Source organism: Meriones unguiculatus, chromosome 2 (assembly GCF_030254825.1).
Source record: "Meriones unguiculatus strain TT.TT164.6M chromosome 2, Bangor_MerUng_6.1, whole genome shotgun sequence".
Taxonomy (NCBI): domain Eukaryota; kingdom Metazoa; phylum Chordata; class Mammalia; order Rodentia; family Muridae; genus Meriones; species Meriones unguiculatus.
This window is the reverse complement of record NC_083350.1, coordinates 161,411,543-161,435,803: the sequence shown is the minus strand read 5'-3', so window position 1 is coordinate 161,435,803 and position 24,261 is coordinate 161,411,543. Positions and strand designations below refer to the sequence as shown.

Sequence of the window (24,261 nt, the reverse complement as noted above, 5' to 3'; positions counted from 1 at the left end):
ATGCCTGCAGTCCCAGCACTCTGGGAGGCAGAGGCAGGTAGATCACTCTAATTTGAAGGTCAGTCTGGTCTACAAAATTAGTACAGGACAGCCAAGGCTACACAGAGAAACCCTGTCTCAAACAAAACCTCTAAAACTGTAATTGTTTTTCTCAAAACTCTAAGTTACACACTGTTTCCTTCTTAAGTATTTCCAATTAGTGTTGAGAAGTAATGAAGGAACTATCCTTTCGTTCCTATCTGGTCTTTTCTCAGCCTCACAACCTTTTTCATAAACAAGTTATAACCTTACACAAATTACTTATTTAAAAGACAAAAAAAAAAATTTAAAATTTAAATTTAAAAAATTTAAAAGAAAAAAAATCCCTTTACAATAATGCAGAGAATATTAAAAAACGAAATCTGTCACAGAAAACCACAACAGGCCATTAAAAATCCAAATTTCAAATTTAAAAATCCAGCACAATATAGTGAGGAAGAGGAATCTTAGCAACACTTAAGAGCCCGTGTCACACAGGTGCTGGTGATTACCGTTTCATTGGGCGAGTGTTCATCTTTTGCCGGTTATAGAGCAACCTATTTGCAGTACACGCTACTGCCACAGAGGGGTCAAGACACAGTGGTTCTGCTGTAGCTAGAATCAGCTGGCTCTCAAGCAAAAGTTTGTCTTCCTGAAACACATTGGAGCATATGTCAGCCTCAGATACAGTGATGATAAATATACATCATTTAACCCAGAAATATTCCTGGAAGTTTTCTAAAGACTAAAGTAAATGTAGTAACTCAAGTTTGAACAGTAACGTGCAAACCTGACAAGATTAAAAAACTTCCAATGAAAACTGAGTTAGTGCATGTTGTATAAAATAGTCAAATTCAGAATGGGTATTTATTTGGCTACTTAGAATATTGTTTATTCAGGAATAGTAGGATAAGAAAGAATAGTTATATTCTCTCCTTTGTTTACCAGTGCAACTTAAGAAAATGACGCTTTTCTTCTCTCCCGTGCTGACTGCAAGTTTGTCTCTAACATGAAAAACTTTTGAACTTCTTATAAATAGGAAAATAACAGCCCAGATTATACTTCACCACTTACTAATTATGGATAAACTGAATTGTAGTTCACAAGCACATTTCACAGAGGGTTATTTCAATGCTGACATTTTTTTTCTCCACAGTAATAATGAATAAGGGCTTGAACTAGGGGATCAATTAGCTGTTGTCAATACTAAGAAGTCCTGTGATATCAGTTTGATACAGCTCTTTACTCTTAGAATCAGGAGGTTAAGGCAGCAGGATCTCAAGTTCCAAGCTAGCCTGGGCTAGAAATCTTACCTCAAAAAGAAATAGAAAAGGAAAGAAGAGAGGGAGGGAGGAAAGAAGGAGAAAAGGTAAGCTTCCTGTAAAATTGCAGAATCCTGGATCAAAGAAAAATCATAATCTATTTGTATTCAATAGTAAAAATAAAGCTTTTGTATGAGAGGGTAAAAAAACAATTTTCACATTAGGTTTTATCAGTTAACTCTAGTTTATCCGAAAGGCTGGAAGCAAATGGGACTGGATTATAAGTAGTTCCTTAAGGGATTTTTAAATGTACAGAGATTTTAAAATCCTAAAGCTCATAAGAAAATCTTGGTTTTGTTCATGTGTCCAGCCTAACACGCCAATCTAATGTCAGTAAAAGGAAGCTACTCACTGACACATCACACTCTGTGTAGCCTACTTGGGATTAGAGAGAAAACTAACCTGGGTCCATTTATGGTTGTCACTTGTTATAGAATGGACATCACAGACTAAAGTCTAGAAGAAACAAAACATTAAAATAAAAGGTATATTCATACAAATATATGGACATTAAAAAATCCAACTAAAACAAAAAACAGTACTTTTCTAATTAAACATTCCATACCTGCATAGTTGGACGTAAGAGAATGTGCCTACTTTGGTAACCCGGAGACTTCATATTACTGGACTGCCTATAGTCACGGATTTCTGCTATCACACATCCACAGTGAAAAATATTAACCTGTTTTAAGTAAAAAATAAATCACGTAAACTTAACTTTTCAAAAGCCAATATAAGTGAACTTATGCTGAATGTTTCATATTCTTTAAACTCTATACTGTTTGTAGACATCTTTAGTGGATATACCACTTATATAAACTACTAAAGAAGATGACTTAGGTATTTTTACGTTCATCATTATAAAAAGCAAGTTAAAACGGAGACTGACATTGCATCTACTGACATTAGGATGACTTTGGCACTTATTTATGTGGGAAGTTACAGGAGTTCCCTGGGTTTTTCTGAAGCTCACTGGCTCATTATTTTACTTTACTGGCTTCATAATGGTTATACAGTTTCTCACTGTTATATACTGTCAATCAACTGTGCCAGAATTTCAGCCTCTAGATAGAACCTCATTTTTCGTTTTCATAAAATTTCTAAACATTTTGACTGTATTAATAAGGAGCTAATCATAAATTTAACTCACAACTACACTGTATTGCAAGCTTAAGAAACCTTAGCACTGTTATAACTCACCTGCAATCTATTCCTCACAGTATGTTTACTTTACACCATTATAGCTATGTTGGTATAATATTCTTGTGAAATGTAACCTTGTTCATTCAAATGCTGATTTCTCTACCCTAGTATCTGGTTTCAATCTGGACACTGCATTGTGATGTTTATTATAAGTATCACCTGTCTCAAGTTTGTGTAAACGTGCCACTATTTGTTCTTCATATTGCCAATTAAACATCCAGCTAGTGCTGTGCAATAGAGAGAATAGGGTGGGACATCCTGGTCCAGAGGGGAGAAGGAAGCCATGGGGAGTAGAGGTTGGGAGGACAGGACTTGGAACCATGAGGAGGATGAACCAGAACTTAGATATGACTAAAGGCAAGTATAATGGGTGAAATCTGAATGGTAGGAAACTATGCGGACTCAGAGGTTTAGGATGGAGTAACTATTGCCTAGCACTGTGTTCTAGGTTAATAAATCCTAGTCTCTGTGTGGTAATTTGGTTATACATCTAGTTTAGGAATAACTGCTGGTTAACTAAAAGAAAAATCAATAATAAATATTAATAACCCACAACACAGCTATTTGTGCTCAAATACAAATAAACACACACATACTCTCAATGTTTTAGAAATGGAGCTCTGATGTGCTGCACAGGCTGGTCTCAAACTCTTTGAGATGTTTCCGTTTTAGCCTTCAAAACAGATAGGGTGGCACATGTGATGATACACAGGTTATTTTTTAAAACAGGTATTTTGTCTTTTTTTTTTTTACCTGTGATTTTTCAAGGAGATCAACCAAAATAGGAGGTAGTTCTTCTGCATCTAAATATTCAAGCAGTTCCCCTTCCTCATAAGGCAATCTGATGGTCTCAGAATCTTAATTTTAAAAGAAAATTAATGAAAACAGGTTCAGAAAAAAACCTAGGATTTATGACTTTAAAAAACAGAATACACAGGGCTAAAGAGAAGGCTCAGTGGTTAAGAGCACTTGCCATTCTGTACCTAGCACCACATAGCAGCTCACAACTGACTGGAACTGTCACCTCTGGGAACCTGAACTCACATGTACATACCAACACAAACACATCTAAACACATAATTAAAAATACACATAATTAAAAATAATAAAACCTTTAAAATACAGCTTAAAAGCTAAGTCTTATAAGTCAATCACATTGCAGTGCTGAAGAAATTGTTTACTGTATAACATTTTAGACAAGAACAGAAAAATAAACTCTTCTGAGCCTCCTTCTCCCCCTATGCTGAGAGCTAGGATTACAGGCCAGGGACACCACATCGAGTTTATGTAGTGCTACCATCTGAATTCCAAGCTCTCTGCAGGTTAGGTAAGTAGTCTACCAAGCTATATACTAAGCTCTATTCTCATCCCCATAACTAAAATTCTTTACTATCTAAGTACTTTGTAATGCTCATTATATTAAATTCTGAGATGCCTCTTTAAATGAAATCTAAGAATGTTTTAATGCTCTTCACATCCACAATACAAGAAATCTTTTCAGAAATATTCTCAATGTTTACTATTTTCTGAGGTCTCAATAAAATAAAAATTACTCAAAAGGCAATGAATGTAAATATAAAGACATAATCAGGCTGGCAGGATGGTTCAGTGGGTAAAGCAGTTGGAGATGAGTTCTAACACTGGAACCCAGTATACAACTGCCATGTTCTCCCTCCGTTTTCCAACTAAATAAAATAAATTATAAAAGATGAGATAGGGACTAGAGAGATGGCTCAGGACTTAAGAGGTCAGGCTGCATTTTTAAAAAAATACTCAGGTTCAATTCCCAGCATCCACATGGTGGCTCAGAACCATCTGCAACTCCATCTCAGGGTATCCAACCTCTTCCTCTGACTCTGAAGGTATCAGGCAAGCATGTGGTACACAGATATATATGCAGGCAAAACATCCATACACATAAGACAAAATAATCTAAAAATTTTAAAGATATAACCAACTACAACAATTTTCAAATGCAAGTTCAGGAAGGATAATCTACACAACCATGTCAAACATTCCAGACAAACTCAAGAGGAGAAAACAGAATAAGAATTTGTCTTTTAAGCCAGGCAGTGGTGGCACACTCCTTTAATCCCAGCACTCAGAAGGCAGAGGCAGGCCAATCTCCTTCAGGGCCAGTCTGGTCTATAGAGTGAGTTCTAGCATAGCCAGGGCTATACAAAGAAGCCCTGTCTTACAAAACAAAACAAAAAACAATTTATCTTTTAATCAGGACAATCTCTGATTAAGGCTCAACAGCTAACTGTTTCAACGCAGAGGTATTTTGTGGCAGGCACACTTTGGAAGGTCTTACCTGATCCGTTTTTCCCCCTGAGCATCAGAGAATAACCCTCATTTCCTGGGTACAGGTTGACCACTAAACACGACAAAGTCTCTTGCATAACAAGCTTCTCTAACAAGTTCACATTTCTTCTTAATTTCTGCTTTAAAAAGAGGCAAAGTTCATGAAAACAGTATATATCTATTGGTGACCCTTCCACACTACAATCCCAAATACCTGGGAACCATCACAATTCCCAAGACATTAATGTCAACTAAATTTGTATCCACTAGCATGCTTTATACAAATTAGCTCACCCATAAACTGGCTATGCATGGATATACACCTGTAATCTCAGCATTTAGAAGAGGCATTAGAAAATTGAGAACCACAGTTTTAAACAAACAATAAAAAAAAGCAAGGTGTAGCTATTGTTGATAAGTCCAGCATGGGGCAGGCTGAGGCAAAAGAATTATCATCATACTTGATAGCCAGCTGGGGTCTCAAAGGGAAGACAGAAAAATACAAAGAAAGGGGAAAAGAGAGAGAGAGAAAACAAAAAAGGAATCTCTGTAATAAAAACCCTTAATGCAGGTAATGAATGAAGAGTTGGGGACCTCTTTAATTGTACAGTGATAAGGTCAAATTTCTTCAACAACTTATAATCTACAAAGATGTGAAGACACTCAACAAGTCTAATTAGCTGAAATGTTGAACCTAAAAGAGTTAACTGGTAAAAGAATACAGTTTAGACAGTGTCCATAAATTCAATGCAACGGTTCCTTAAGAACCATTTTAACTGCTTTTTAACATATATCTGGAAACATGCATACATATCAAAATCCACAATTTTGTACACGTTTTGTATGAAACCAAGTTAAAGATTAAACTCATTTTATTCTATGTTAGGAAAGACATGAGTTAATATATTTGTTTTTCAGTATTTAAAAACATAAATCTGTTTTGAATACTTTATATTAAGTGTCTAACTTTATAACTGTGTGTAAGGTGGAGCATACAAAAGCTTCATGTGGAGGTCAGAGAACAATTTGTAGAAGTCAGCTCTCTCCTTCTACCATGTAGAACCTGGGAATGAATCCTCTCTCAGGCTTCACAGCAAGTACCTTTATCTGGTGAACTACCTTACTGGCCCCAGAAGTCAAAAATTCTTGATCTAACACTGAAACAGAATGAAAACACTATGCAATATGAAAATGAAGGGGGGCCACTTTAATGCATTTTAAAACAAAACAAGCAAAAAACCCCCAAAACAATTAGCAGCAAGAACAAAAAAAAAAAAAAAAAAAAAAAAAAAAAAAAAAGAAAAAGAAAAACTATTGGCTAGCAATGTCTCTCTTAAGTGGCCAGATAGCATCTTAGGCTCCAGGGTGCAGCAATTGCTCAGCTTTGCCTCTGTATCTTAAAAATGGGCAGGCAATATCCACATCAAGCCGGGCTTGCTGATTCCCATTAGATTCTTTATATCTCTTATCTTAGTTCTAGTTTCTCAAATGATGGATATAGAAATTATGCAAATTGTTAGGAGTTTATAGATACATACAAATTTTATACAAAATTAAAAAAAATCAATATGCTTTAAACTTGCGATTTGTTAGGTCACACTTGAAGAAAACATATGGAAACTATGCTATAATACTTATTTATAAATTTAAGGGTTTTTTTTCCCTAAGGTACAGACTTTAAAGATCAGACATTACTAGAATAATAATTTTTTCCTTTAGCTAAATGTTTTAATGTTATTCATTTTTAAATTAAAGATAAAACAGAAGCTCACAAAGCCCTTAAAACACTTTTAACCAGCTAGGCACAATGGGGTATACCTGTAACACCAACACTCAGGAGAGGCAGAGGCAGGCAGATCCCTATGAGTCTAAGGATAGCCTGGTCTACAAAGCAAGTCTAGGATAGCCAACACTACACAGAGAAATCTTGTCTTGAAAAACCAACAAAACAAAACCACTTTTAATCTCAGAGTTTAAAATATTTCAAGAAGTTAAATTTCTGGGTGAATTGTTCAATGCCCGTGTTTAAATACATATTAAATTTTTTTCCTTAAAGCTGTGTATGGTGATACACACAATCCCATCACTCTAGAGGCAGGAGTTCTCCATGAGTTCCATGCCAGCATAGTAAAACCTGCATCTCAAACAAACCACGCAACAAAACTTTTTCTTAATAAATTGCAACTTTGCTTAAAAATGTCAATTTCTATTGATTATAATTATAGACACCTTTATGCTGAGTAAAAATGATTTAAACTGACCACAAGTTTATCCTTTGATCAAATTCATTTTTTTACTAGCATACTTGAATCCTATCCACAGCCAAAATCTTAAGAAGTGGGTTACTGAGATGCTAGCTCAAGTCTGTAAACCATGTCCCAAAGGAAATCAACAGAAGACACTGCTATTTACGATGTCTCATTACTCAGTTGGTGTACAGTGCTCTTCACCACTACTCATTAGCCAAGGAACACAATTGGTCAGCCAAAGAACTGACTAGAGTTGGTGAAAAAGACAATCAACCATGAAGCTATAAACCACTAGTTGCTTCAAACCTACTGTTCTAAAAAACTCCCCCATTCTACCACAACTCCAAAACCCAATACTATAAAGAATTTATATTTACCTTAACCTCAGGTTCTTTTTCACATTCTTCAACATATAAGTCATAAAGCTTTTGGAATATAGACTTTCTAGGATAAAAAGCAATAAATATTCATCACAAAATGATTTTGTTTGCTTTTCATTATTTTAAATATTTCAATTGTGTAACCAAACCCCAAATATAAGACTTTAATTAATATAGTACATTACCCCTGTATACATAACGAGACATTAACTTCAATGTTTCTACATCATCAATTTGTCTATTAATTTCTGTACAATGTCAATTCAACACTGCCTAGCTCAAATTAAGAATTTAGAATGCAGGCTGAGCATCTCTGGACTGTTTAAAATGCTTCAGATCTACAGTGTTTTGGACTTCTTTAGTTTCTGAAATATGAAGCTATAGTGTAGGGTCATATACATTTACAGAAAGAGATGGATGGCGACTTATACATTTTACTGTGCGAGCATTCTAACTGTCATGTAAGTTAGATGTGAAAACGTCCAATTGTGTCATTCCATCAAGATTTCTAAGTTCCATATTGTGACTGTGGAGTATCTCACATTTCCAGATCAGGGATGCTCACCCTGTCCATACAAAGAACTGACAGCATTTGTCAGTTACGGTAAGTGGTAGTTATCTTATTTCATTGACTCAAAGATGATACCAATCAGTCATACCTTCCACTGGATAGGTATTTCCTTTTAGGAGGTCTCTGCCGAGCACTCTCTACAATATACTGAAACAGAGAAGTTGGTCAAACAGCTTGTATTCAGCTTTTACATGAGCAGCTGTAGGCTGCTGAGCACCTACAGCAGGACAAGCTGAGAAGTGAGGCTCTAACACACTTGGACTTAGACCACATACACAGCCCATAACCAAATGAAATTTAATTCCACTAAGACTCAACCCAGCATTCAGGACAATAAATTACAATTCCACAATAAATACACATTTGGACAAATATATTCCAAATGTTTTATTTTTATAGCTAAATTTATTTTAAAATTGCACATTTGAGTGCAATGACCCATATTTTAAGGTATTTTAGAGAAACCTGTCAGGACTGAAAAACAATTTTAGAAATTCTATGGTCTTGTTTAAATAATTTTTATTCCACAGCCTAACAAGAATATTACATGACTAATACCTATACATCATCCAATTTTACATATGCACAGTAAAATTATTAGCACGCTTAGCCTAAAATACTATATTTTCTTAAAGATTACCAAAATACCCTATTATGGAATTTCTGTCAGTTACAAACATCACTATTTTTACATTTAATCAGTCAGGTCTCACCTCTGCACGATCCAAAGCTTGTTCTAGAGCTTGCTGCTGTAAAAAGCAAAAAAGATTATCTGGCAATACTAGTGGTTTTTGTTTTTTTTTTTTTTTTTTAATGCTTGACACGCTTCATTAAGTGCTTATTTCATTTTCTGAACAAGGGCAATGTATTTTTCCCCTCCTCTATCCTTCAATGCATCACTAAGTTTTGCTTTTTTTTTTTTTAAATGACTGTGGGCACTTGATCATAAGTATATAAGAAATGTTAAAATGATATCTGCAGTCAGTGTCTGGGAGCCTGACATGCTTGTATCATGTATTGAATACTTCCTTCAAATACTTAGGTATATCACTTAATATGTACACATAAATGCTATGAATCCCATAGTGATAATTCCTATCATTTCTAAAAAGGTAGAAACAAGCAGGCAAGACCTCCAGAACAGGAAGATACTGCACATCACCAAAGTTATTTCTGGGGGTGGGTTGGAGACAGGGCTATACTCTGGAGCCCATGCTGACTGGAATTCTCTTTCTAGCCCAGGCAGGCCTTAGTCCTGGGATTATAGGTATGACAGACCAAACCTGCCTACATTTAATTTTAAACCATGCAAGACTGCCTGCTACACAATCATGAAAAATTGAGCTCAATCTTCAGGATCCACAGAAGAAAGCTAAACAGGATTGCACCCAGTGGGGACCCTAGTGATAGGAAGGCGGCCCTCAGGGGCCAGCCTGGCCTACTCAGCCAGTTCTAGACCTAAGGTACTGCCTCAATATAAAAGGTGGACAGGGCTAGAGGAGGAGTGTTGACATTGTATTTCTTTACCAAACATATACACCCACAAGTATAGAACCTGAGCCCACATCAAGATGGAAGGGGAAACTGAAAACATGAGGAACCCAACCCTCCCCCCAAATATTCTGCATTTATAACAACCTCCTGGCCAAAGATTCAGAAAAATGGCAAAGCAGAGTAACTCATTTTTTTTTTTTGGCTTTTCAAGACAGAGATTCTCTGTGTATCCCTGGCTGGCCTGGACTCACTTTGTAGACCAGGCTGGCCAAGACCTCACAGAGATCTGCCTGCCTCTGCCTCCCCGAGCTCTGGGATTACAGGCCTGCTCATCCTCCCCAGGCACAGAAATAACTTTTAACACTTGTGCAATTTAGACGTGATAATCCTACCATTGAATTAATAAGACACCAGTCAGATGTTTTATAAAGAAAATTTTGACATGACTACTAATTGAGTGTTTCTATACATTATTATTTTTATGGTGCTAAAGCAGAGAACACTATAGAATACAAATTTTAGCATGCTATTCACAGCTTACCATTGTGGAGTAAGATACAAATCCAAGAAGAGCTTAAACTTAGATATGCTTATGGCAGTGGGGTGGAAACCATGTCTTCTTATACACTGCAGAAAAAAAAACAAAAAAACAAATACAAACTTATCATAGGCTGCAAAAAGAAAGATTGTCATTATCAGAATCTAACACATATTTAAAAAAAACTTCTACAAGAAAATGAATTTAACCCACCTACACACTGATGAAAAGCAGCTCTCACTGAGAAGGGCAGAACAGTGTGAGAATTAAATGACTACCTCCCACCACCCAAAAGTAACACACTAAGAAAACTTCTAAAACCTCTTTTCTAACATCACAGCAGCACTCTCTTTTCTTGCAAATTCTACAACCTGCCCTCTGGCTTTGACAGCTATGTGGGCCACTTTAAAAGTCAGTTTTTAACCACATGAGGGCAAAACCAAAAAACCTCTATTCCCCCAAATGTTCCAGGTTATATTTCCCAGATTGCTCTAACTCCTTTCCTTAAGAAAAGGAGAAACACTCCTGAAAAACCCTTGCCTTTAATGTAGGGGTTCTCATCCTGGCTTAAAAACCAAGTAACCTACCCAGCTTTAAGGTGGATGCCTATGGCCCACTCTCTGGATTCTGGTCAGAGTTTAGAATAGGATAGGGGTCCAGAAATTAGAAGCCACAGTGAACGCCCACAGTTCTAACCCTTCCTGCCTACCAGAGATAATACACTGTGCTCTGAAGACAATAAAAGCTGTTTTACTACAATTCTTCACCTATCGATTTGCACTTCCTGCAAAATAAATTACACAGTTCAGTTAAAGTACAAATTCTGGTGACAGAAAACAAAATTTCCTACAAAAAACTTTCTTTCAGGCAGAAGGGGCCCAAAGCTTAAGACAGTACAGGTTAAAGAAATATTATCTGGGAGTATTAATTTTTAAAAGCCTAAATGTATGTATGTGTGTGTGTGTATATATATATATATATATATATATATATTAAGAATGACATTACTCCTGTGTTTGAATTGCTAGAGGGAGTATAAGCTGAATTTAGGTGAAAATTTTTTGACCACTAAATCTAAATATGAAGCGCTACCATGTACTTACAAACGTATTTTCAGAAGAACGAATAACTTCGTGTTCTCTCTTACATTCTGCTTGTGTATATAATATACGATAATAGAAAAGCCATGTGAAAACTACTATTATAATCCACGTCTCTACAGAGAACTCAATGCAAGCGACCCTCCCAGTATCACAGACCCATGCAGGCGTTCTGTTCCTTCTCAATCTGTAACCTGAGTTTCCATCCTTCCAGCCTTTAGCCCCTTCACACCTGCACCCGTGGTTTCTTTTCTTTTCTTAGGCAGAGCATTACGAACTGACTTGAGAATACTCACGCAATTTTTTTTCTTAATTCTGATGTTAAGTTTATAACAACCGTAGCGCCCTGTCCTCAGTCTAACCTGAGTCTGTGCTCATCGCTTTTGCTCTTGGAGTTCTCACTAGGGATTCTGATGGCGATAAAAGATGGCTTCCAGGGTAGACACCGGCTCCAGTGATTTCCCTGGTGAACTTGGGTCTCAACGGCAGACTTTTTTTTTTTTTTTAAACCCAGGCTTTACCTTCGGAGCGCCCACTCCACAGAGAAGCAACCAGCCTTTAGGCGACAGTCAGCCAGGACCCCGCCCCGAGGAGGTGTTCCACCACGCCCGCCGAGGGTTTCCGTGAATACCTGTGGCGGAGCCCAGGGGACGAGATAGTTATTCCTAAAGCGCAGGCGGACGGGGCCGCGGAACGCCCGTGAGGGGTGTTCACGCAGAATGGCCGCCGCCGGGCCCCAAGCCCGCTGCTCTCCGAGACGCAGGTCGGCCTGCGCCCGGCCGCCTCCGACCCCGGCCGCTCCCGACACCTGCCCTACGCCCACCAGCTGGCCCGCCCACCCACTTAACGCGCCCACCGCCTCCAGCCTCAGAACTCACCTACCGCCCGCAGGAACGCCCACCCACACCTCCAACGGCCACTTCCGGCGGCGGCGCTTTCGATTGGCGAGTTGCTAGTGGAAAGGGCGGGTCTTGGGGCGATGCCCGGCCCGACACAGCCCTCACCTACCCGTCTCCAACGGGAAGTTCCGGCGGCCGCTCTTCCGATTGGTGGGGTGGGCGGGACCGTGGGCGGAGCTGGAGGTGGGGCGGCGGCCGGAAGTTTCGGAAGGAGTAGGTACCGCAGCGGAGAGCCAGCACCTTTCCTGGGGTTTAGTGAAGCTTCGGGCGTGGGCAGGAGGCAGGAGCTAGTTGTCAGGCCGGTTTGCGTGGCCCGGGAGAGCGTAGGGGGTTTGGAAACGGTTGAACTTCTAAACTCTGAAGTTCAGTGCTTAGAGCTTGCTGTGGTATATCAGATGCCAGCGAATTACACCTATTTGGTGTGTTTGTGTGTGTGTTAGTTCTGTCGTTCACCATCGGGGGTTCAAAAGATGGTTCACGGTTGGCGGCAAGCGCCTTTTTCAGCAAATATGTCCTTCTCCCAACACCACTTTACTTTTATTTTAACCACCATCGGAATACAGTGAAGCATTTGGTGGTAAAATGTACCATTCGTAGGCACTTTTAAGTATTTCAGTATGCCACCACATTTAGTTTCAGGACATTTTCATGACTTCACCTTATAGGGTAACAAGGAATTAGAAGCTGTTTTGTGGGCCTGTGAGATGGCCACTAAAGGTTATACTGCTTACTATCTGACCTTGAGTTTGATCCTGGAAACCACACAGTGTTAAGAGAAAACAGACCCTTGCGAGTTGTCTTTGCCTACACACACACACACGCACACACACACAAATAAATGTAACTTCAAAAAATTCGAAGTAGTGTTTACTAAAAGCCACAGTTACTTGGGCCTGCAAATGTTAAGTGGGTCGTAAAACAGTTTGGCAACAGCCTCAGCTCCTTCCTTTTCACTGTTACAATTCCTCCAGAATTGGGCCTCTGCCTCAGGACTCTACAACCAGTAACATGCCCACACTTAATCTAGTTTTGTGGCTAAGATCCTGTTGTATATACAGCTATACATAATTTTATCCACCATCTGTTGGTGGGCATTTGGCTTATTTTCTGCCATCATGATGGTGCCGGAAAGACTTGTGTACGAGTATTTGAGTCTGCACTACCGGAGTCAAATGTTTGGCTCAGCTAGAACTCCGTACACAGATTTGGTAGAAGAGTTTTATTCAAAGGCAGCCATGGCTGGCAGGGTGGCTCATGCGTGTGATCCTAGCACTCTGGAGGATGTCAGGAGGATAGCCACAGATCTAAAGCCCTGTGTGTTGTGCAGTGATTTGCAGGCTGGACTGTGTTACAGAGTGAGACACTGCCTCAAACAAACCAATGAAAGAGCATTCCTGAAGACATCTCTCTGTTTCCAGGGGTCTTTGCCGATGACTCTAGGTGAGCTTTGGTCTGAAACAGCCTAGTTCTGAAGCAGAAGTAAAGTACTACAGATGACTGTAGCTGAAAATGGAGCCATTGGTAGACTATCATAATGGTTGGTTAATCACAACAAACATGCAGATTTTATTCTGTGAGGATTTGATAATCCTGCTCTTTCTGGAAAGTGAGAGGACTGTTAGTGCTCTTGTGACATTTTGCTTATGGTTCCCAGTGTACCTTTGCCCCACCTCCACTCAACTAGTGCTGCCATAAAGATACACCAGGACTCCTGCAAAGGCCCTGATCACCATCATCATCACCATAGCTCTAGCTGACCTGGAGCTTGCTATAGAGACCAAGCTGGCCTTGAACAAACAGAAATCCATCTGCCTCTGACTCCTGTATGCTGGGATTAAAAGTGTGGACTACCATGCCCATACCCACATTGCATTTTTGAACACCAATATCTAACAGTATGAGACAGAGAGCTGTTCTAACAGAGACTTACCCTCTCTGGCCCTGAGGGTGCTTGTGATACTCATCGGGGACCTTGCTGTCCTGAGTGCCCCCATGTTAGTGTGTCCTTAGTTTTGTAGTTGAAGGCTTGGCTTCCCAAGTCTAACTTGGGTAGATGCTGTTTTCTTTTTTTTATTAATTTTTATTTTTTTATATTAATCACAGGTTATTTATTTTGTATCCCAGCTGTAGCCCCCTCTCTCATTCCCTCCCAACCCCACCCTCCCTCCCTCATCTCCTCCCTACTCCTTTCCAAGTCCATTGATGGGGAGGTCCTCCTCCCTTCCATCTGACCCTAGCTTATTAGGTATCTTCAGGTCTGGCTGCCATGTCCTCCTCTGTGACCTAGCAAAGCTGTTCCTCCCTCGGGGGGGTGGGGGGTTAAGGTAAAGGAGCCAGTCATTGAGTTCATGTCAGAAATAGTTCCTGTTCCCCTTACTAGGGAACCCACTTGGATACTGACCTACCATGGGCTACATCGGAGTAGGGGTTCTAGGTTATATCCATGCATGGTTCTTGGTTGGAGAATCAGTCTCATAGAGGACAATGCTGTTTTCTTGAGTTTAATTTTCTCCCCTGTTCCCTAAGTCTTGCGTCTCTGTTGCCCTTCTTAATATTGAGTTTAAGCCGTCCTCTGTATGAGTGTGAAGTGAAGGCTGGGAGAGGATAGGTACAGTACTACTTGTGTGTGTGTCAGGGCCTTGACTGGAATTGAAGATTGCCTGGAGGCTTTGATGATGAAATGTGGGCATTTTTCCCCTCACTTGCCAGGGTCATGCTAGGCAAGGACTATGGACCAGCAACAGGGCCTGAGGTAACCCAGAAACTGGCATGTGATACCCCTTCCATATGTATGTGGTCAAATATTCCAGACACTGGGAGTTGGCTCAGTGGTTAAGAGCACTGGCTGCTCTTCCAAAGGACCCAGGTTCAAATCCCAGCACCCACATGGCAGTTCACCACTGTCTGTTACTCCAGTTCCAGGGGATCTGACAGCCTCGCACAGACATACATGGAGGCAAAACACAAATGTAACTAAAACAAAGTAATTAAAAATAGTCTAGACACTGACCTGTGTAGTACTTTGTTAGCCAGCACAGAACCATAGTGCCTTGCTAAGGATGAACTTGCCGGTTTTGAGCTCCCTGTAATTCTACTGTCTGAAGCTCTTTAATATCTTGGTTTCTGCTTCCCCAGTTAAGGGGTGCAAAAAAGCTGTGCAGTTAATAAACTTGGCGGCCTATGTCATCATCAGCTCTCGCAACCCTCTTGAACCCTTGGTATCTCTTTGTTTCTTTTTCATCCCTGGTCTTCCCCTGGGACCCTGTCTAGAACCCTGATAAAGCTGGTCCAGGTCATGCATTGGACACCAGGTGTGCTGGCCACGAAGGTGGTAACAGTAAGGATGGATGAACAAGACCTTTCCTGTCTGTTTCCCCTTTCTTTGCTCTCCCCACCCCAAGTACTGGGATTACAGGTGTGTGCTACCATGCCCAGTTAAACTCTTCATCTTTGATATGGTTGTGGGGTATCCACCATAGAAAACTCAGACACAGATTTACGCCAACAGAAAGTCTTTATTAGCAGGTCAGACACTATATTGGGTGTTCAGGATTCCACTATAGTTCCAACCTTTCTCAAAATAAGTTTCTAAGCAGAAAACGTATATCCTGGGTTGACACACTTCGGTTAGCAAGAATGCAGCAGAACTACAGAAGCCAAAAAGCAAGGTTAGTACTTTTAGAGACTTTCCCAGAACTTCGGCAGCTGGGCCTGTGTGCTGAGTTTTATGGCCTGAATAGTACTTCCATCATGGAGTCAGTTGTATTGGGGTGTGGGTGCCTACTGAGGTCTGGTTTAAGGCCCTTTACAGTCTGGTCCATCTGTGATTCCTGACTGAGGCTTCCACAGTCGCTCCTTTTATACACTGACCTTTTACCTGATGAAGCTTTTTCTGTCATTACCTTACTTTTTCATTGTTACTTTCTAGACAAGCTCTCTCCTAGGGTGTCTTCCAACTTGCCATGTAGCTGAAGATGCCCTTGTACTCCTGATCCTCTTGCCTCCAACTCCCAAGATGCTGACATTTCAGGGATTCGCCGTTAATGATACCTTGCCTCAAAGATGATATATTTTTAAAATCAACAGGTTCCATTGGTTTCACAGTTATTTCATTTTACTGATTGCTTCTCATTAACAAACTTACATTAAAATTATTTAGTAGATTTGGTTATTAATTCTGTTTAGCCACTAGAGGTCAGGACTTCACTTAAAAATAAGTATTGCACTGGTTTTCCTAACAGTTTTAACTTTTGGCTTGTGAAGGGTTGACACAAAAATTGCTTTCTGAAGGTTCTGTGTATTCATCAGGATTCCCTAGAATAATAGTAATTATAGAGTGACTATCTCTCTCCATATATATGCGTATATATGATTTATTAATAACCTACAGGATGTGGTACAGCTAATCCAACAAAGGCTGCCTATGAAAGGAAGGTCCAGGAATCCAGTAGTTGCCCAGTCCATGAGGCTGGATGTCTCAGCTGTTTTCCAGTATATTCTGGAATCCAGAAGAAGTAGAGTCTAATGCCAGTGAAGTAACAGACTTGGTAGGAAGGTGAAAGCAAGCAGACAAAAAGCAAGTGCTTTCTTCCGTATCATCAATATAGGCTTCCAGCAGAAGATGTGGCCCAGATCAGAGGTGTTTTTTTCCCAGCTAAAATGTTAAAGGTGAGTCTTCCAGACTGATAATCCAAATTAAAGCTTTTCTTTTCCCAGTTTGAAAGATCTGGATTAAAGGCTTGTCTTCCTACCTCAAAAATCTGGTTTAGAAGTACAGCTTTCCTACTTTAAATTAAGCAAAAATCTTTCACAAGTATGCCCTCCACTTGGGATTTTAGTTAGTTCCAGATGTAGTCAAGTTGGCAACCAAGAATGCCAAGAATCCATTCCCAGCATTGCACCTAAGGCCTCATGTGCTAGGCAAGTGCTCTACCATGGATTGATTGCATCCTCAGCTCAGTCTAAATTGTTCTGGAATAGGGTTTTGCCCAGTTAACCAGGCTGACCTTGAACTTGATGTGGGCAGTGAGCTAACATATTTGCTCCTCCTGCTTCAGCCTCCCAGTAACTGGGACCGTAGGCCTCTACCACACTGGCCTTGAACTTCTGATCTCCTTTCCTCAACCTCCAAAATATCTGGGGCTTCAGATAGGTGTGCCAGCTTACCTGGCTCCAGAGGCACTTTTGTAGATTATGGCTTTGGGCCAAGTCATGGTGGCATACCTTGTAATCCCAGCACTTGGGAATTGGAAGCAGGAGGACCTGGAGTTCAAGGGAGTCTTGGCTACACAGCAAGTTCCAGGCTAGTCTGCACAGCATGAGAAACCCTGCTCAAAGCTCAAAAATATCTTATGTGACATCTTTTTTTCAGTACTGGAGATTGAATCTAGGTCCTACTATATGTAAGCAGATCTATCACTGAGATATATCCATGGCCTCTTTAAAAACTTTTTTTTTTTTTTTTTTTTTTTTTTTGTGACAGGGTCTCTTTGTAGGTCAGGCTAGCTCAGGCTCATAAGCCTGCATTTGTACCCTAAGTGCTGAGATTAGACATGCACACCTAATAATTTTCCTCCTTTGGTATATTTGATTCCTGAAAAATGATCTGACATCACAATCTGTTAAGTAAATAATCTGTTTAAACATCAAATCAGCTACTGGAATAGTTAATCAGTTATCAAAGATTTCTCCCTCTTTTGCTAGGTTCTCTTATGCTTCAGAATAAAATTTAATATTTTCTATTTCAGTCTCCTTTCAGAAAAAGCTCAAAATTCTAGAATGAGGTAAAATTTATAGAACATTGGTTTTTTTTTTGGTTTTGTTTTGCTTTCTGAGACAGTCTTGCTATGTGTTATAGCATGGTCTCAACTCAGGATCTTGTCTCTTCAGTCTTTTAGAGCTTCTGTTACAAGCACAGGCCACTATGCTAGGCGCTTAGACAGGGTTCCGCATTCTAACAGCAATCCACTAATTTTGTTTCTAGAGTTTATTTGGTAACCATTTATACAGCAATAGGAATTGTATCGCAGAGCTGAGGATGAAAGGTTGGCTCCAGCACTCAGGAGGCAGAGGCGGGAGGATCTCTGTGGGTTTGAGGACAATCTGGTCTACATAGTGAGTTCCAGATCATCCTGATCTAAGTGGCAAAACCCTGTCTCAAAATAAAAATAAGAAAGAGAGAGAGGGAAGAGAGAGGGGATTTGAGCATATGTGTATTTTGCCAGTGATGAGTATACCGAAAGAAAACCTTTGCCCTCATTTAGCAGGGCATTAAAGGGGGATTACTAAGAGTAAACTACAGGGGAAGCAAAATTGCCTGTCAGGGACACTTGAAGTGATTGGTGAATAAACACTCTGGCGTGTTTGCATTTGGGCTGGGGAATATTTTAAGCACCTAGACATTGGTTAATCCTGTTTCCCTAAGCGGTAACGTTCTCCATGTTAGCATAGCAACCCAAGGAAGCCAAACAAAGATGGACTGCCAACGATGAAGTCTGAGTCAAATGTTTGTTTTTTTTTTTTCTTTTTCCTGTGTGTGTCAGAGTTTCAGATTAAACAACTGCATTGGGATTTAAACAACATATATTTATTTTTTTTCCCCACACAGAAAGAGTTAATATGAACACTGGGAATGTACTGAAATTTACAAACTATACCATGAGTCATACGATGAAAGGAAACTTATGATGTGAATAAGGCTATTGAATGCTAGAATTAGCTATCAAAAGGGCTTGTAAAACTTGGTAGCTGTAGCACAGGCCTGTTTACGATAGCCCCTTTCTTAAAATGTAGACAATTGCTATCAAATCAACCCCCTAGTTCTTCTGATCTCTACATCATGCTAGAAAATGCCATTAGCATTCTCATGTCTTGTGTTCACACATTCCTCTTAGGCTGGAAATCACTCTCCTGTTCTTTGTATAGCTTCAGGAAAGTTTCCTTTTCTTCACAGAGTGCCCAAGTAGATTAAGGCTTGAGAGACATTCTTTGCCTTGGACATATATTGACCAAAGTTTTGATATATTTTAAAATCCTGGATGCTCCGTGCCTCCTTGACTAGTTGACAAATATCTAAACATCTAAAGGTAGAGCCCAAGCCTGACCTTTCTTCTCTGTCTGGTTTAGAGAAATCGGAAACTCAGACACAAGTAGTATCCTTTATCTAGATATTTGGGGCCAGATCGAGATGGACTCTTCCTATGTAGCCCTGGCTGGCCTTAACCTTACAGAGATCAGCCTGCCTGATTCCAAAGTGCTGGATCTGAAGGCACTTGCCACCATACCTGGCCCTCAGATAATTTTTTATTTAGTTCTTAGTTACTATGATACCTAAGGTTAGCATTTTCTGCTTACATTACAGAACTATATAAAGTCAAGAAAGACTAAATGGTTGGTGATGAAGGAGGTGAGAAAATCTGACCACTTCTCAGAGCCCTTAATGTTAAGGCTGCTTCATAAACTACACATAGTGGGTGCTGTGTTAATGTTTATTGTCAACTTGTCAGGATCTAGAATCACATAGGAGCTGAACCTCTGGGCACACCTTGGAGAGATTATCTGAATTAGGGTAACTGAGGTAGGGAGATCCACCCGAAATGCGAAGGGTGTCATTCCCAGGGCTGGGGTCTGGACTGCATAAAAAGGAGAAAACCACCTAAGTACAGCATCAGTTTCCAGCAACATAACATTATGTCACTATCTTTATCCTTTATCTTGAACTCTTGGGGTTTACTTTTCCTAGTCACTGTGCTACCTATGGTAAGTAGTGTTCCTTGTAAATATCCCACAGTAACTATATAGTAAGATGAGCAAGACTGCAAATATCCCCCTGTCAGTTCAGCCCAGGTTTAATTGATAACATGGAAAAAAATCTCATTTCTATAGATTAAGGGGTCAAATTATTTGCCTGATGATGAATTTATACACCATGTAGCTGACTTAGAAATTGCCATCAAGATTGACCTTCTCTGTACTTTAATTGATTTCTATGGAGAGTTACTGTGTTGATATAATTGTCCTAAGAAGACTGACTCCGAGTTCTTAGATATTAGAGTGCATATATTTAGGGCTGTTTTGGAGCAAGAATCTGGCAAATGATTTTTAGGGTCCCTGTCTAACATAAATCACCTATTCATATTGAATTAAGTGTAGAATGAATCTTTTAGTTGATCAACTTACTGCTTACCACTGCTTTTCTATTATTTCAACTGTTTAAAGAGAATTTAGAAATTAGCTGCATTCTCTCTGACTTTTCTGTTGCTGGCTTCTATTCATCCTGCCTACATTTCAGTTATCTTTTTTTATCCAACATTTACAGATGCAGCTGAATAATCTCTGTTGACATGTGTTTAAGTCACTTTATTTATTCACAGAAATGAAGTCATTGTCAGATGGAAGCATTTAGTGTGTCATTGAACTAATAAATTGGAACGATGAATCCTAGAAAGCATTTTATAAAAAAATACTGAGCCACATAGCTTTCTTTCTCTTCTCTTCTTTTATCATAAAAATCACTCATAGCAATTATACTACAACAATATGATTTCTTTCCCTTTTTAATTCATTTACTTTTGAAATGTGGTCTCACTGTATCAGCCAAGCTGTTCTGAAACTCCAGATCCCCCTGAAGTTCTGGGATTACAGGGAGGGTACTACCATAACTGCTAAATCTTGCCTTTTAACAGTACTGACTTGGGAGTGAGGTTGGGGAGACTCACAAGGGGGTCACAACATTCAGATGATGAAGAGCCATGAAGGGAGCAGTGGAAGGCCCTGTATAGAGTGTCAAGGACAGTGGAGTAAAGCACATTTTAGCGTATTGTAAGGAAGCACACAGTGAAGAGCAACTGAGAACACAGCTGTGAATGACTCAAGACAGTGAGCAAAGAATTAGCAAGTCACATAACAGGCCAAGCATGACTGACAAGGACAAAAGCCAACCTTGCTGGAAGTAGCAAAACCTAGATGGGCTAAAGTATAGGTTGAGACAGGCAATAAGCTGTCATCCTGTAAGGTGCAGGCCGTTGGCTACTTTCATGAAGGAACATGAAGGATGATGCTGGGATGCTGTGGTGTGTTCCTGTAACCCACTGTGGGACGTAGAAGCACTGGAGGGTCAGGGGAGTCTGATTTAGCCAGCCTTTGCTACATAATACCTTGTCTCAAGTAAACAGGCAAACGCCAAGCAAACTGATGAGTGGTGCTCGAAGACACAAGATGGCCTTGGCTCAGTACTGGAACCAGGATAGTGATTCTTCACACCTTTGTGGCCATACCTCCCCAATTACTTGAAGACACAGAGCCATCCCCCTCCTTACCTCTAATGTTAAATATGACTCTGGGTACTGAGGCCATCCAGAGCCTTGTACATCCTATGTAAGCATTCTGTCCTTGAGCCACATTCCTCACCCCTATTTCATCTCTGAAACGTTTTGTTTTGAGGCAGAGCCTTATTAGGTTTCCTGCCCTGGCCTTGAACTTCCTTTGTAGCAGAGTTAAACCTTGATCTTGTAATGCTTCTGCCTAGGCCTGCCCTACCACTGCCAGCTCAGTTAGCACTTGTTTGGCATGTGCCAAGAGCCTAGGTTCAACTTCCAAGCTTCCAATCAAAATAAACACAAAATGTAAAAGGTCACCACATTTTGCTAATTGAGAATCCTGTTGAAGTTATTTAGTTACAAAAAGCAAGGAAGGAACGTTCCCTTCTCCTAAAGTGACTGAAGAATCAATGTGTGGGAATGGAGGTAGATTGGTTATGACTCTTTACCACAGGTGACTCCTACTTAATTTGGAATGGTTCAGACAAAAGAGAATTTACTGGTTTATATAAATAAAAACCCCAGGATTGCTGCTGGGATGTCCCTTCCCATATACTGTTGTAACCTGCTTAAACTTTATAGCCCCTCTATTGAGACCTACTTTAGTTCTTAGCATAATTGTGGCTCCTCTGCTAACACCTGCTGTAGCCTCTAGCATATCAGAAGCCATTTTGCCTCCAAGTCTCCATTTTGATCATAAGGTGAAATTAAGTTCAAATTTTCATGCCTATGTACCTGAGACCAGGATAGAATGCAATAGTTCAATGCTTGCTTCTTAGAATAAAACAATAGATGATAAATACATGTTCTGCTTGAATTAAAGATAAATGTTTGTTCTATTAGAGGCAAGGTTGCTGCATCCTGCTATGTTCCTTACTTCCTACCCTAAATCCCAGCCAATCAGCTTAAAGTGCTTTGTCTAGCTACCTAGATACAATACAATATACATGGAACAAAACTGATTATGTTTAGCTAGTCAAAATGACGTAATGCTGCACACCCCTCCACACTGCATAAAAAGCCTGCCTTAGAAACAGACCAGTGCTGTGGTCTGGCTCCTGAAACCAGATTATGGCTCTGACCAGTCAGTTTTTGTTCAGCATCCAATAAACTTCAGTTAATCCAAGTCTGGTGTCTTTTTTTCCTGTTGCTGTGATAAAAACACTTTGACAAAAACAATTCATGAGAAAGGGTTTATTGTGGGTTGCAGTTAAAGAGTAGAGGGTGTTATGGTGGGAAGCTAAGGCCTCGGGAGCTTGAAACAGCTGGTTTTATCACAGAAAGCAACAGAGAATGTAGGCTTCTGCTCTTTCCTCAGTGATGCATTCTTCAGTGACTCAGTCTATAACTCCTGTCAAGGAATGGAGCCACCGACAGTGGACTATCCTTTTCTACCAGTTAACAAAATCATAATTCTTATGATTTGTACTCATGCCCAGAGGCCCGTTTCTCGGCTAATGCTAGAGTCTCTCAAGTTGACAACACCAGCCAACACACACAATTCTTGCCTCTCTTCCCCCAGAAGGGCATGCCTTCATTTGTCTGCTGTAACTGGCACTAACCTTTGCGGGAGGTTAAGTGTGTGACTTGGCCTTTGATATTTTCACTCCCTTGCTCCTCTTCTTTCCCCTCTCCCCTCCCAAACCACACACACTCTCTCTCCTTTCCTTCCTCCTACCCTCTTCCTGCCTCTTCTCTCTTGATTATTCACCTGTTTTATCTGCCTTGAATAATAACTTCAACCTTGTTTAACATTAAATCAATACAAAGTTAGACTAAACATTGACACAGTGCTTTAAGGATTCCAAGTGTGAAGGCTGGTATTTACAATCTCATTCCAGATGAAGAAGATTAAAGAAATGTCGAGTTTAACCTACAGTCCTCTGGTGTTAAAGCCTATAACAAGGCCTTGTAATCTCAAGGCTTACTCAAATGTTTGTTGTAGGAAATTGTCTTAGCTCACTAAAATTATAGATTTTATTTGCCATAGAAAATTGAATTTGCTCACCAGCCTTGTGATAATTAACCTCTGACCATGTCCTCATTGACCTTTCTTTAAACATGACCTCATCCATGGTTAAGTAGGGAGCTATCTTGGATTCTTAGTCTAGAGTTTTTCTTTCATATTTCCAATGGAGACCCCATCTAGTGTTTCTCTTAACAAAGTGCTATATTTTGATTCCTATCCAAGTCTTCAACCCTTCTTTCTCTCTTACGAAGACTGGAGTTCATAAGTCATTCATGCTCCCCCATGAGTTATACTCCAGGCCCTTTCCTATAAAAGTGTCTCTAAGACTGGGGAGGAGGGTATGATAAAAGAAAAAATTTCTGCTAAATCCTAGTGTAAGTTACACACATTCATGTGGGACATAGCTGGTAGCAAATGGGGAGAAGATGAATAACTCTGTCCAGTTCTATCCAACACAGACAGTAACCAATGGTTCAGAAAATAAGTGTGTTTCTCGAAGAGTTGCATGGGCTTTAGCCTTATAAGGCCGTTTATTTAGTCCTGTGTCTCCTGTGCTTCAGTGAAGCTACACTCTGCATTACTTACAACAGTTCATTCAGAGACTGAATGTCTTATACCTCCTTGATCATGATCCTCGTTTTGGTTAGACTATTCAACTCTGAGAGGCCACACAGCCTCGTCTCACTTTTCTCTGATGCCACCTTCTAGAAGTCTCCCCAGATGTTTCTTCTCCCATATCCCCAAACTTCACTTAGTGTCTTGTCTGCGCTTTCTGCTTCTAGTAATAGAACATGTCTCCACACAAGTCACTGCAGTGTGATTAAGACATACCAAAGATGGTTCTGCTCTTGTTTCATGGATGATGAGTTCCTTGGGTGTAAGAAAGATGACTGCCTA

At 40.0% G+C, this 24,261-nt stretch overlaps 1 protein-coding gene across 23 annotated transcripts in view; it reads right to left on the bottom strand.

Annotated features, from left to right (window-relative positions):
- Nucleotides 1-12,184, bottom strand: part of Supt20h (SPT20 homolog, SAGA complex component) — a 29,672-nt gene extending 17,488 nt beyond the window's left edge. For 4 of the 23 annotated variants that reach the window (XM_060378320.1, XM_060378322.1, XM_060378323.1 and 1 more), the window contains exons 1-10: nucleotides 11,701-12,034; nucleotides 10,083-10,168; nucleotides 8,761-8,796; nucleotides 8,136-8,194; nucleotides 7,474-7,540; nucleotides 4,858-4,987; nucleotides 3,297-3,400; nucleotides 1,906-2,022; nucleotides 1,743-1,796; nucleotides 531-670 (exon numbers count right to left, since the gene is read on the bottom strand). In XM_060378320.1, the coding sequence (XP_060234303.1) occupies nucleotides 531-670; nucleotides 1,743-1,796; nucleotides 1,906-2,022; nucleotides 3,297-3,400; nucleotides 4,858-4,987; nucleotides 7,474-7,540; nucleotides 8,136-8,194; nucleotides 8,761-8,796; nucleotides 10,083-10,085 (710 nt within the window). In that variant the 5' untranslated portion in view covers nucleotides 10,086-10,168; nucleotides 11,701-12,034. Of the gene's footprint in view, nucleotides 1-530; nucleotides 671-1,742; nucleotides 1,797-1,905; nucleotides 2,023-3,296; nucleotides 3,401-4,857; nucleotides 4,988-7,473; nucleotides 7,541-8,135; nucleotides 8,195-8,760; nucleotides 8,797-10,082; nucleotides 10,169-10,292; nucleotides 10,948-11,475; nucleotides 12,037-12,057 lie in introns of those variants that run through there. The other 19 variants (XM_060378310.1, XM_060378318.1, XM_060378321.1 and 16 more) reach the window with 14 other exon arrangements.
- Between the last annotated feature and the right edge of the window lie 12,077 nt (nucleotides 12,185-24,261).